Raw genomic sequence first — 12291 nt, forward strand, 5'->3', positions numbered from 1 at the left:
GCTATCATGCTTCCTCTCATTCATTTTCTGTAAGGTATGGCTGTGCTTGTAATGAAAATATGATTATAGTTGTTTTATGCTTACACATTTCTGTAATCTTCCTTCTATACAATATTATCTCCCTGACAGCTCTCCCTCATTTTATAGCCTTCTCTGCTGTGTTCTTTTTATTGCACCTCTCTGCAGCTCTGTTCTTTAAATGGACAAGGTTTGTTTGGGCAGCTATGACTGTAGCAGCCTGAATATTACTCTATCTAGACACTCAGTGCTAAGTGACTTTGGTCTATGCGGTCAGTAAGCAAGATTTAGCCTCTGCTTAGTTTTTGTCCTCTTCACTCATTTGCTACCCAAGATTATCACAATTTTTGGCCTTTAATTTCAGAAGTATTGTTACAAGACAATACAAGCTCTCTTGGTGTACATCCAGATACATACTCGTTCTGTAGTAAGTCTTTTTAAATAGCATGCCTTAGCACTTTTCCAATCCCATAGAGTATGAGGAGGATAAGTGGATAATAATAATTTAATTTACACAAAATTTAGAATTATGCCTTCAGTTGGCATGCCTCTTTTGCCTTAAGATGGGAAATTTGGTTATGACAAGCTATAAAAATCTTGATGCCTCCAAGTAGATGCTTTTTTTTTAAAATACAGTGCAGGGCACCAGGCCAAATACAGCACAAGATTAGCACACACTGACAAACAACCATCCCTGAGCAGGCTGAAATCACTCTCTTCTCTCCATCCTCTCAATGATGTTAATTTTAGTTCTGTGTGTACTTTCAAAAATATAGCATGTCTCAGTTGCAAGCACCTGATCGTTGTCCCCCCATCTCCCACATGCAGTTTTGCAAGAGTCCTTAAATTCTTTCATATCAGCATTTTCTATACCAAAATAGACATTCCTCTTTGTGACTCAAATCATTTATTCATGGCATAAGTCCACCAGCAGGAGTCATCCCTAATACTACAGCTGTTCTTTCTATACTCAAATCAAAATATAAGAAGTAACAGGGAGGAAGTTATTGTGGGTGGGTTGGCGTTACCCTCCCTCCACTAGGAATCTAATCTAGCTGGAGAGTGGCCTCTTCAAGGTCTCTCCATGACCCCTGCTTTAGTCTCAGCTATCGGCATCCCCATATTCTCCCAGGAGCCTAACTTGTTACACTGCCTCAGAGATGCCTCCACCCATGCTTTCTCTCCTCCCCAAAAGCCCTTTGTCCTCCTGCCTCCTCTCTCTAGTTGTATCTACACAATCATTTCTCTCCATGATCATTATTCAACCCTATTCCCTCTCTTCAACCACCTCTGCTGTCTATTCTATTTCCACTTCTGTATGATAGTTTAGTATTCTCCCTTGGGTACTCCATGTTCCTTATCTTCTTTGGGTCTATGAATTGTAGAATGGTTGTCTTGTACTACATGACCCAAATTTTACCTTGCTTACTAGATGTGCAGTGATAAGAGAGAGCAGGGATGCAGGGAATGTCCAACCACTGGCTGGCCCAAACTGACACCCACCCCAGGGAAGACAGCCAACCCTGACATTATTAATCATACTCTGCTATGCTTGAAGACAGGAGCCTCGCATAGCTGTCCGAGGAGAGGCTCCCCTCAGCAGCAGAAGGAAACAGGTTCGGAGACCCACAGCTAAACATTGGGAGTAATGCAGGGAGTCTTGAGGAAGAATAGGGGGTAGAATAGGAGGACCCAGAAGGGACAGGTGCTCCAAAGAAGACCAAATACCTGGGCCTGAAGGAGGGGGGCAGTGGAGCTTATGGAACACCAACCAAGGACTGGCATGGACTGGATCTAGGCTGCTTACACATATGTAAATGATGGGCATCTCAGGTTCATGAATATCCCCTCAAGAGGGGAGAGGGCAATTTCTCTGACATGGACTACTGCCTGCTTAAGATCACTTCTGTATAGCAAAACTGCCTCGCCAGGCCAGAGAGAAAGAGGGTTCTCCAAATCCTCATGCAACTGGATGTGCTGGTCTGGGTTGGTTAAGAAAGGGCTCCTCTTATTTGAGGAGTTAGGGAAGAATTATCTGGAGAAGTGGGAGGAAGGATGGGAACAGGAGGAGAGGAGGGAGGCCTAAGATCAGGATGTAAAGTGAATAAAGTAATTAATGTTTTAAATCTTTTATTATTATTATCATTTATTACAATTTATACAAATTAGATCCAGGCTGTGGCCCCCTCCCTCATCTCCTCCCAAACCCACCCTCTTTCCCTCTTTTCCTCCTATGCCCTTCCTCTAGTCCACTGATAGGGGCAGTTCTTCTCCCCTATTATCTGAACCTAGTCTATCAGGTCTCATCAGGACTGGTTGCTTGTCTTCCCCTGTGGCCTGGTAAGGCTGCACCCCTTCAGGGGGAGGTGATCAGAGAACCTGCCACTGAGTTCATGCCAGAGACAACTTCTGTTCCCCTTACGATGGACCCCACTCGGAGACTGATTATATGGCCTATATCTGAGCAGCGGTTTTAGGTCCTCTTTCTGCTTGGTGCTTGGTTGGCATCAGTCTCTTCAGGGACCCCAGGGCCCAGTTTTTTGTTTGTTTGTTTTGTTTTGGCTCTGTTGGTCTGCTTTTGGAGCTATTGTCCCCTCCAGGTCTTTCTCTCTCCCCATTTTGTCAAACTGGCTATGAGTCTCAGCCTTTGCTTCAATACCTTAATCAGTAGAGTCTTTCAGAGGCCATCTGTGGTAGGCTCCTGTCCTGATCCCTGTCTTCTCCTGCTTCTGATGTCTACCACATTTGCCCCTCTAAATGAGGATTGAGCATCTTTTCTAGGGTCTTCCTTGTTGTTTAGCTTTTTTAGGAGTATAGATTTTAGTATGTTTAGCCTATATGGTATGTCTAATAACCACTTATGAATGAATATATATCATGTATGTCTTTCTGCTTCTGAGTTACTTCACTCAAGATGATCTTTTCAGGGTGCAGCCTTGCCAGGCCACAGAGGAGGACAGTGCAGCCAGCCCTGATTAGACCTGATAAGCTAGGGACAGATGGAAGGGTAGGAGGACCTCCCCTATAAATTGGAATTGGAGAGTGGCATGGGAGGAGATGAGGGAGGGACAGTGAGATTGGGAGGGAATGACAAATGGAGCTACAGCTGGGATACAAAGTGAATAAATGGTAATGAATACAAAAAAATAAATATTTAATAAAAAGAGCTTTTCTAGATCCCACCAGTTGCCTGCAAATTTCATGATTTCCTTGTGTTTAATTGCTGAGTAATATTCATTGTGTAAATGTACCACACTTTGTGTTTCTATTCCTCCTTTGAGGGACATCTATATTATTTCTAACTTGGCGCTATTATGAATAGAGCTGCTACGAACATGATTAAGCAAATGTCCTTGTTGAATACTTGAGCATCTTTTGGCTATGTGCGTCTAAAACAAAAAGGGGGAACTGTAGAGAGCTGCGGAATGCTATGCCTTAAAGATGGAGCTGGTTTCCGCCTTCCACCTTCCCGATGGTGAGTGCTCTCTGTCACGAACAACTCCACATTTGGCTAAGGCCGAGGATCTGGCTTGCTTCCATGTATGTGGACCTATCTGCATTGCCCCCGTGGCATGCCTGGGTTGGCTACCCAGAGGCTATTTAAGCTGTGGGCTGGCTTTCCCCGGGGTCCGAGGATTGTTCAATGTTCCTGAATAAACTGCATTGAAAAAAAAAAAAAAAGAAAAAAAAAAATAGATGTAAAGGAGGGGCATTGATAAAAAAATATAATACTTAAAAATTAAGGGCAAAGGTAGTATTTACCATGAGTGTTTTTTTTCTGGTTCTGGGTTACCTCACTAATGATGATCTTTTCAAGTTCTGTCTATTTACCTACAAATTTCTTGATTTCCTTGTTTTTAATTGATGAGTAGTATTCCATTGTGTAAATGTACCACAATTTCTGTATCCATTCCTCCGTTGAGGGACATCTGGGTTGTTTCCAAGTTCCGGCTATTACAAATTGAGCAAGTGTCCTTGTTGCATTGTTGAACATATTTCAGATATGTGCCTAGGAGTGGTAGAGCTGTATCTTGAGGTAGCACTGTTCCTATTTTTTCTGAGAAAGCGCCAGATTGATTTCCAAAGTGGCTGTACCAGTTTACATTCCCACCAGCAACGGTTCAGGGTTCCCCTTTCTCCACAACCTCTCCAGCACATATTGTCAAGTGAGTTTTTGATCTTAGCCATCTTGATGAGTATAAGATGTAATCTCAGATTTATTTTCATTCACATTTCCCCGATGACTAAGCTCATTGAGCATTTCCTTAAGTGTTTCTCTGTAATTAGATATTCTTTTGTTGCAAATTCCAGGCAGCTCAGTCTCCATGTGGGTTCCCTGCTAAAGGGAGCAGAAGCTGTTTCTGGCATGGATTTGGTTGCCTGCTCTTTGATCACTACGCCCTGGCAGGGTGACTTGCCAACACAGAGAGGAAATGGAACCAGGGGGTCTTGCTTGAGAGTTGAGAGTCTAGGGTTAGATAGTATGGGAGGAGGTTTCCCCTTTTCAGTGTACTATGGGTGAAAGTGTGGGGTAGAAAATGGAGGAAGGATTAGACCTGGGACAAGAAAGAGATGAGGGAAGGGGCTACAATCAGGGTATAAAGTGAATACATTTAATAATTTTATTATTAAATAATAATTTTATTATTATTATTGTGGACAAAACACACATCCAAAAAATTTAATGCTGTCAACACTAAGGGCTAGAGATTTGTCCCCAAAAGTTAACATTCATCTCAGTCATGAGAAAAATTAAGAAAATGAACGCAAAGAAACAATAAGGATAAAAACTAATACCCTTTGTCTTGCTGCACAGACTACAGCAGCTACTTTGTGGCTCTTGGAACATCTCAGCTGGAACATCACCCCAAGGACTCTTACACACTCCTCACCTTTTGCCATTTTATATGAAATACTTAATTTTTATCAACATATCAAAATGTAAATAATACCTGGACTATTTATTATAGAGGAATAGAAATCTTAATTTTAGACGTATGGGACTCCAAGATATTATATCCCAAGACAATGGACTCTCTTAGAATGCTTTGGAAAATGCAGGTTGGAAATTCTCATTCCTGCCATAGGAAAACTTCCTTTATATTTGTGAAAATTGTAACATTCTTTAAGGTTGCTATGAATCCTCAAATCCATGCACTGTTTGTGGGAATAAATACTGTATATTGAGTGCTTGTAGCACTCATAATGTTCAAATAGTATATGCAACTTTGTTATATAGAATCAGAATGTTACCTTTTTACTAGGAAGTACACTTCAAATATTTTTCATGTTGAGAATTAGATCTGGTAAGTAAAAATGAACTTTAGTCCTATAGAAACACTGTAATTGACTTTAGACACAGTGATTTGGCTGTATCACTAGCCCTAATTATTTTTGATGACACTATCGCAAGGCGTATTCAGTTCAGTGTACGCTCATTTTGTTAATGCTAGATTTTAAGTAAAATTTCAGGAAATATATATGGTTATGATTATATATGTATATGAGATTGGTGTTAAATGAATAAAAATAGCAATTTTTCTTCATCAGATTGCATTAATGTAAAAAAAAGGTGAAGCTAATAATGTCCAGTTTCTATTTTTTTCTGGCTTCTTTTAAATTCACAAAATTTGTAAACTTTTGTAGTAAATTGCTATTTATTTACAGTTTTTCTCTTTTTAATTATTTTTTCTTTATTATTATTTATTACAATTTATTCACTTTGAGTCTTTGCTGTTGTCTACTCCTCATCTCCTTCTGGTCCCACTCTCCCTCCCTCTTTTCCCACTATGTCCTTCCCCTATTCCATTGACAGGGGAGGTCCTCCTCCCCAACTATCTGACCCTAGCCTATCAGGTTCCACCAGGACTGTCAAGATCCTCTTTTTCTGTGGCCTCATAAGGCCTCCCTTCAGGGGGCGGTGCAAAGAGTAGCCAAAGGAGTTCATGCCAGTGACTGACCCTGCTGCCCTTAGTAGGGAATCCACATGATGACTGAGATGCCCATGGGCTACATCTGAGCTGGGGTTGGAGGTTCTCTCCATGCATAGTCCTTGGTTGATTCATCAGTTTCTGCAGGATCTCTTGGGCCCTGACTTTTTGGCTCTGTTGTTATCCTTGTGAAGCTCCTGTCCCCTCCATGTCTTTCTATCTTTCCCTTCTTCAGTAAGATTCCATAAACTTTTTTTTTCTTAGCAAGAGAGTCTTAGTTAAGCAGAGTAGATTATCAGAGAGCACAAAAATTGGGTATTTTGCTTAAAAAAATAAAACTTGCTTCCTGCTGCTGAATCAGTTTTCATAGATTTAAGCATAAATACATTATTATTTTATTGCCTTATTACAGCAGTATGCCTCTATACTAATGGAAATAACAAAGGAAATTGGTGTTTTTGTTTCTGCTCAAAGCTGCTGCACCTGCTTGATCACTAATCAAGTCCTCCATCCTTTTCTTGTCCCAGAGGAAAACTGATCTATCTTTCTACCTCTTTCTAACCATTCTGCACAGGTCTTCTCCCAAGTAGCCTTGGCACATGAATGTGTCCTTGATGATAATGAAATAACCCAGTGTAATGAGCAGTATCTATGATGTTAAAATAAGTGAATGCATTTATTTCTGTATAATACAGTCGTTATTTCTGATAATTTTGAGGTAAGGGGTTAAAAAATTTTTCAGTAATTCAAATTGCATATAAGAAATCATACTGATCATTTTCTTTCCCAACTTTCAGTATAAAGAACGTAACACCAAAAGTTGGTGACCCTGAGACCCGGAGAGCAATTCGCCGTGCCTTTGATGTGTGGCAGAATGTAACTCCACTAACGTTTGAAGAAGTTCCCTACAGTGAGCTAGAAAATGGCAAACGTGATGTGGATATAACCATCATTTTTGCATCCGGTTTTCATGGAGACAGTTCCCCCTTTGATGGGGAGGGAGGATTTTTGGCCCATGCCTATTTCCCTGGACCAGGAATTGGAGGAGATACTCATTTTGATTCTGATGAGCCATGGACACTGGGAAATCCCAATCATGACGGTAAGTGCATAGTTTCCTTTCAAGATTAATGATCTTCTATTTTAGGATGCTCAAATGATTTACTAATTTACAAACTTAATGTAGAGAGTCTATACATTACCTATAAAAGCAGTGTGTGAGGCTTTTTATGTTTTAGGATAATAATTTGATCAGAACTGTTACAATGTATAGATATGTACGTGTTCCTTGAAGAAATATGTATACCCGTGAACACTGAATTACATTGTTTTCTGTAAGTCATTACTTCTTAAAAGAATTTATAGTTTGTCACTAAAGTCATGAGTTATTCATCACCTGCACCACACTGTATGACATCTTTCTATGTGAAAATAAGTCTGACATTTATAGTATGCTGTACTCTGCATTTTGTATGATATTCAGTCCTCATATTACCATCACCTTTCTTATGTATACCCTTTTCTTCTCATCTTTTGTCTTTTTTCTATTTCATTGGCCTTCCAATAGGACATGACTATGTGATTAATTATCTTGTTACCATCTGTATTTTCTCTCAAGCCAGCTTCTTGCATTGTTTTTATTTCCCCAGTATACGTCTCAGGTGTCTAGTTGCTATCAATATGTTTTGATGCACAATAGCGGAGTAGCAATCAGAAAATCTATTATAAGGATGAGTTATTGTTGATAAACAAATGCATATTTAAACTTTATGCTAAAAAATCAGTTTTGTCAAACAAAAGAATCTATGACGCCTTCGTCTTAAAAGCCATCACTCTTATTTCCCATACCTAAATGATTTCTCTTCCTCACTATTATAAATGATGTTCTCCTTCAAGGTGGACTGCTTTAGTGGCAACTATTCAGCTAATCATACTCTTAACTTCTCTTTCATGAGTTAATCTTAGTCATGGAATTAAGTTTATTTTTTAAGCTGGGTGGACTTTTTTGATTAAGTTGATGTATTTAGTATATGTAGCAGTTAGAAAGTCATGAATATTGTGAATTTGGCAGGACTACATTGAAACTAACCATCAGTTTCAAAGGGCGAAAAAAATCTATGTGATTTTAACAATAAGATATGTGATACTAACTCTGTCTTTTGAGGTAATAGTTTTGGATTTGGTAGTATTGAATTAGGGGTGCCTTATTGTTTGATGATAATAAGAGATTTGTCAAAGATTTTTATGGGGAGGAATAAAAAGCCAGAGCTTTAGAGCTAAACAGATTAATGTTTAAATGTTGGTTAACCAATTATTATCTGAAATAGCCTCCAAAAAAAATTTTTTTTTTTTAAATCACGGTGTAGTTTCTGCTGTATGTAGTCTGTGAACTTTGGAAGTGCAAGTGTTTTCAATGTAAGCTGTGTGTGAAATATGTTTAAGCCATTTACAACACTCCGTTTCTAATAATAAATATTGGCAGATAGTTGAGTATTAGCAGTTGCATTTATTTAGTTTTGTGGCCTCATAAATTTAAATTATCTAAATATTGCACAAAAATTACATCTTTCAAGCTGCCTCTACTTTCTCTTAAATTGCTGAACTCCTCAATAAAGGCAGCACTAAACTTTAGGTCTCTGCTCCACTAGGTAGCAAACAGAACATTTAAAAATAAACAAGTTTACTAAAACTTCCAAATGAGGATTTGATTATATAGGAAAGGAACATGTTTACATTAATGTGAGTGGTCCCAGTACTATGAATACTTATGTGTTTCATTTGATTTAAAGAGTTTTCCAAGAAATGTGTCAGTGGAAAAAAAAATCTCAAATATAGTATGACATATTACTTTCCAGCTAGGTCAAGTCATGTTTGACTGAAAAATTTAAGAACACCAACTATTTTCTCAACTTATAATTTGCACTATAATGTCCAGTGTGTTCACAAAATTATTTTGACATAAGCATTCAGCAGCAAACTTAAACAATATATTTATTTGATATCTGTTCATTCATTTTGAAAAAAAAAATGTTTTCCTGTCTAGTAAGAGATTTGTGTTCCGTGAAAGCCCGGGGAACAACTCTGCAAAATAACAGTGTTTCAGAATTGCTAAGGATTAAGGGCATGTTAACTTGCAGTTGAAAATATAATTCCATAATGATTTACTGCTTAATTCAAATTCAGGCTCTTAAGAAGCAAAAACAGGGCAGCTAGGTGGTGTCAGTCTGAAGTATTGATCATTTATAATAAGAACAGCCCCTAGCTTTACTTGTGGTCTTAGTGGATGTGAGAAGAATTCATGCCATTTTACATTTGAGTTCCTAACAGTCCATAAGACTGCCATTTTGTATCAGGGCTCACATAAGGCAAAATTCTGACATATTTAATGATAAACTCTTTTCTTTAAATGCCCTGGCTTGCTTACCTGGGTTGCTTTCTTTCTCTCATTCATAGCTCTTAAGCAGCTAGAGAACATTGCTACTTGGTTTTGCAGCAAAAATATGCAAATGAAAGAGCCTCTTGATAAGTGCCTTGCTCATTTTCCACAGCACATTGCTCAGCTAATGAAGGCAATTTGAATTCTGTCTACCTGAAGAGAGATAAACACTGTCACAGGCTCCCAGTAACAGCAGTCCATTGTTACTGACTTTTTGCCAATTTGCTTGTAGTCATGATGTCTTTTAAAAAAAAACATGCTAATGCTCATTGCACAATACTTTTAGGAAAACATAAAAGGACATTCACATTCACATATGTATGCATCTTTAATAAAACATTATTTTGTTTTCAGGAGCGAAAAACCTGAATATGGGTATAATAATTCAAAAAAATTCAGCTAGGCAATTTTTTAAAATATATTTTACTTTGGTGTAAGTCAGGAAACCTAACTCTAACAGAATGTTAACATTTATTTTGAGTATTAACTTACTCTTCTCTAAGCCATCCTATAATAATAAAACAAAAAATATGTGCCGTTGTCAACATAAAATAAGACATCATACCCATCACTTCTGAATAATCCAGTACCTAGTCCAATAATAAGATGTCAAATCAATCACTCCCAAGAGAAATTAAACATGCCTATAAGGTGATATATAAACTTAGTATAAAAAATTGTCTAGAGACAGGCAGAATTTCAGAATAAACTAAGGTACAGTTCTGTTCAACAAAAGTACCTTTCGACTGCCAAGAAAGGAACACTTGCCAGGCGTTAAAAAGCCCCTGGCTTTGATGTCTGTCGTGGCGTGCATGGTGCATGCGTGTCTGCGTGCTTGTGTGTGCGCTTGCACCTGTGTGTGAATGCACATGTGTGTGTGTGTGTGTGTGTGTGTGTGTGTGTGCGCGTGTGCATGTGTGTGTTGCAATAACTGTTTCTTGTTTTTATGTTTATTATCCAGTTTAAAGACACATCCATCAGGCCAGTCAGCACTGTCTAAGAAATATGGAGTGGACATAATGATAATAATTAAAATTCACCAAAGACCCAAACTCTTAAATAAAATATGTAACGTTTAAACCTGCCCTCTCCTAACTTTACATTCTTTCTTGAGTCGGGTGGCTTCATGATGTGATCTTCACACTGACCACAGAGAGTCAGTGAGGGACAGCACACCGGATCACCGAGACACATGTGCCTTGCCAGAAGCAAGCCGAGACCTCACACTTCCTGTGCTGTCTTCCAGCCTTTCTGTCCACTTCACAGCTACCTCTGCTTGATACTGTTTCTCAGGACGCTGTAAGCTTTTGACTCTGATCTTTGATGAATACAAATGTCAGGTACCAAGTATGAAGCTGCTCATTAGGCAGTCCACAGACCGTGTGAGCATTATCTGGTGTCGTTTCTCCATAAGGAATAGAAAAACAGACACTGTGACTCAGTGGTACAGCCCTTAACCCATCCTTAACTCAGAAATACTGACTGAGCTATTAAATTCTGAAACTAACTTACTAACACATATTGTTTTTACTGTTCTTTACCAAAACATTATGAGTCTGTCTTTCAAAATATTCAGGCATCCATTCATGAAGGGCATTATTTCTTTGTTTACAAAATCTCTTCTTCCTTCCTAGAATTAAATTAAATTTAGGATGTTTACTTCATTTTAATATACTAAGAAGAAAGCCTGATACACTTGAGTTCTTCAAGACCATGAGATTCTATTGCATTATTTGATTATCATGCAGTATTTACTTGGTTTTCTTTTTTTATTTTCAGATCTTCATAAAATTCAGGAGAATATCACATGATTTGGGGTAATTATACTTGAAAAATTTAAATTCCTGTCAACATTAGTACTATGTAGGAATGAATCTTGAGCATTAATGTAGGGACTATCAATAACTGAGGCAGTTAAAATTAAAATGTCCATGGCTTAACAAAGAATTTTACATTATGTCTGTGAGATAAGACACAGGTGTTTTCTCCAAACATTTCGCAAGACACTGAAGCTCAAGCAACAGTAATATGGCCCAGATGCCCTCATTCATCCAAAAGTTGGGAAGAATATGTTTCTTCCTGAAAAGCTTTACATATCGGATCTATAGGTGACATAGTTAATGTTTCTGCTGAAGGTCACTGAATTACAAGTAAATCCTAGGGTCCTGGCATTACAGAAGCATTTTAGAAGGCTCATATGTTCCAGTCCCAATATTTAATGTCCTGTGCACCAAAAGCCTGGATTTTTACATACACTATGAATCTCTAACTAACTTGCTTAATTACAACAAACCTTCATTTAAATACTGTCATTTAAACAAGTACTTTGCTTCTATGAAATCCTCTCCTTCAGGTTTGTCTTTAAATGAGATCTTTATTCTTAAGTCTAGATGATAATCAATAAAACAAATTACTTGTTTCCAATTTAGCCATGTTTGATGGCTATAATAATAAACAACATCTTTAGGACAATAATCTAATAGTTTTATGTTCTTACTGATAGAAGTCCAAGGTTGGATGTGTAGCTCCATTTGGTATGCTTGCCTAGCAAACATAAGGCTCTGGGTTTTTTCCCCAATGCTGCCAAAAATATCAAAATACAAACAAACCTCTACCTTACTTTTGACCTTTACTTTTGCAGTATTATAAATCTTATACACTCCTGTTTTCGTAAATCATTTTCAGTTTAAACAAACCTTCCCTAAATTTTCTTATACCAATGTTTAACCCTCTTCTTATATTGACGTTAAAAAAAATTCATTGCCCTAACTTCCTACCTCACAAATCTGCTGATTATGCATTAGGGAAGCAATATAAATAGGCCGTGTTTCAATGTACAGAGGCGCTGTGTTTTTGCTTTTGATTTGATACACCAGAGAAGGAGACTTTGAGACTTAGGAGACAGAT

At 38.0% G+C, this 12291-nt stretch overlaps 1 protein-coding gene across 1 annotated transcript in view; it reads left to right on the forward strand.

Moving 5' to 3' along the window:
- Mmp16 (matrix metallopeptidase 16) overlaps positions 1 to 12291 on the forward strand; it is a 255964-nt gene that overhangs the window by 143998 nt on the left and 99675 nt on the right. The window contains exon 4 of the mRNA XM_060386026.1: positions 6746 to 7050. Within this exon, the coding sequence (XP_060242009.1) occupies positions 6746 to 7050 (305 nt within the window). The remainder of the gene's footprint in view (positions 1 to 6745; positions 7051 to 12291) is intronic.

This window comes from Meriones unguiculatus, chromosome 6 (genome assembly GCF_030254825.1).
Source record: "Meriones unguiculatus strain TT.TT164.6M chromosome 6, Bangor_MerUng_6.1, whole genome shotgun sequence".
In the NCBI taxonomy this organism is placed as follows: Eukaryota; Metazoa; Chordata; class Mammalia; order Rodentia; family Muridae; genus Meriones; species Meriones unguiculatus.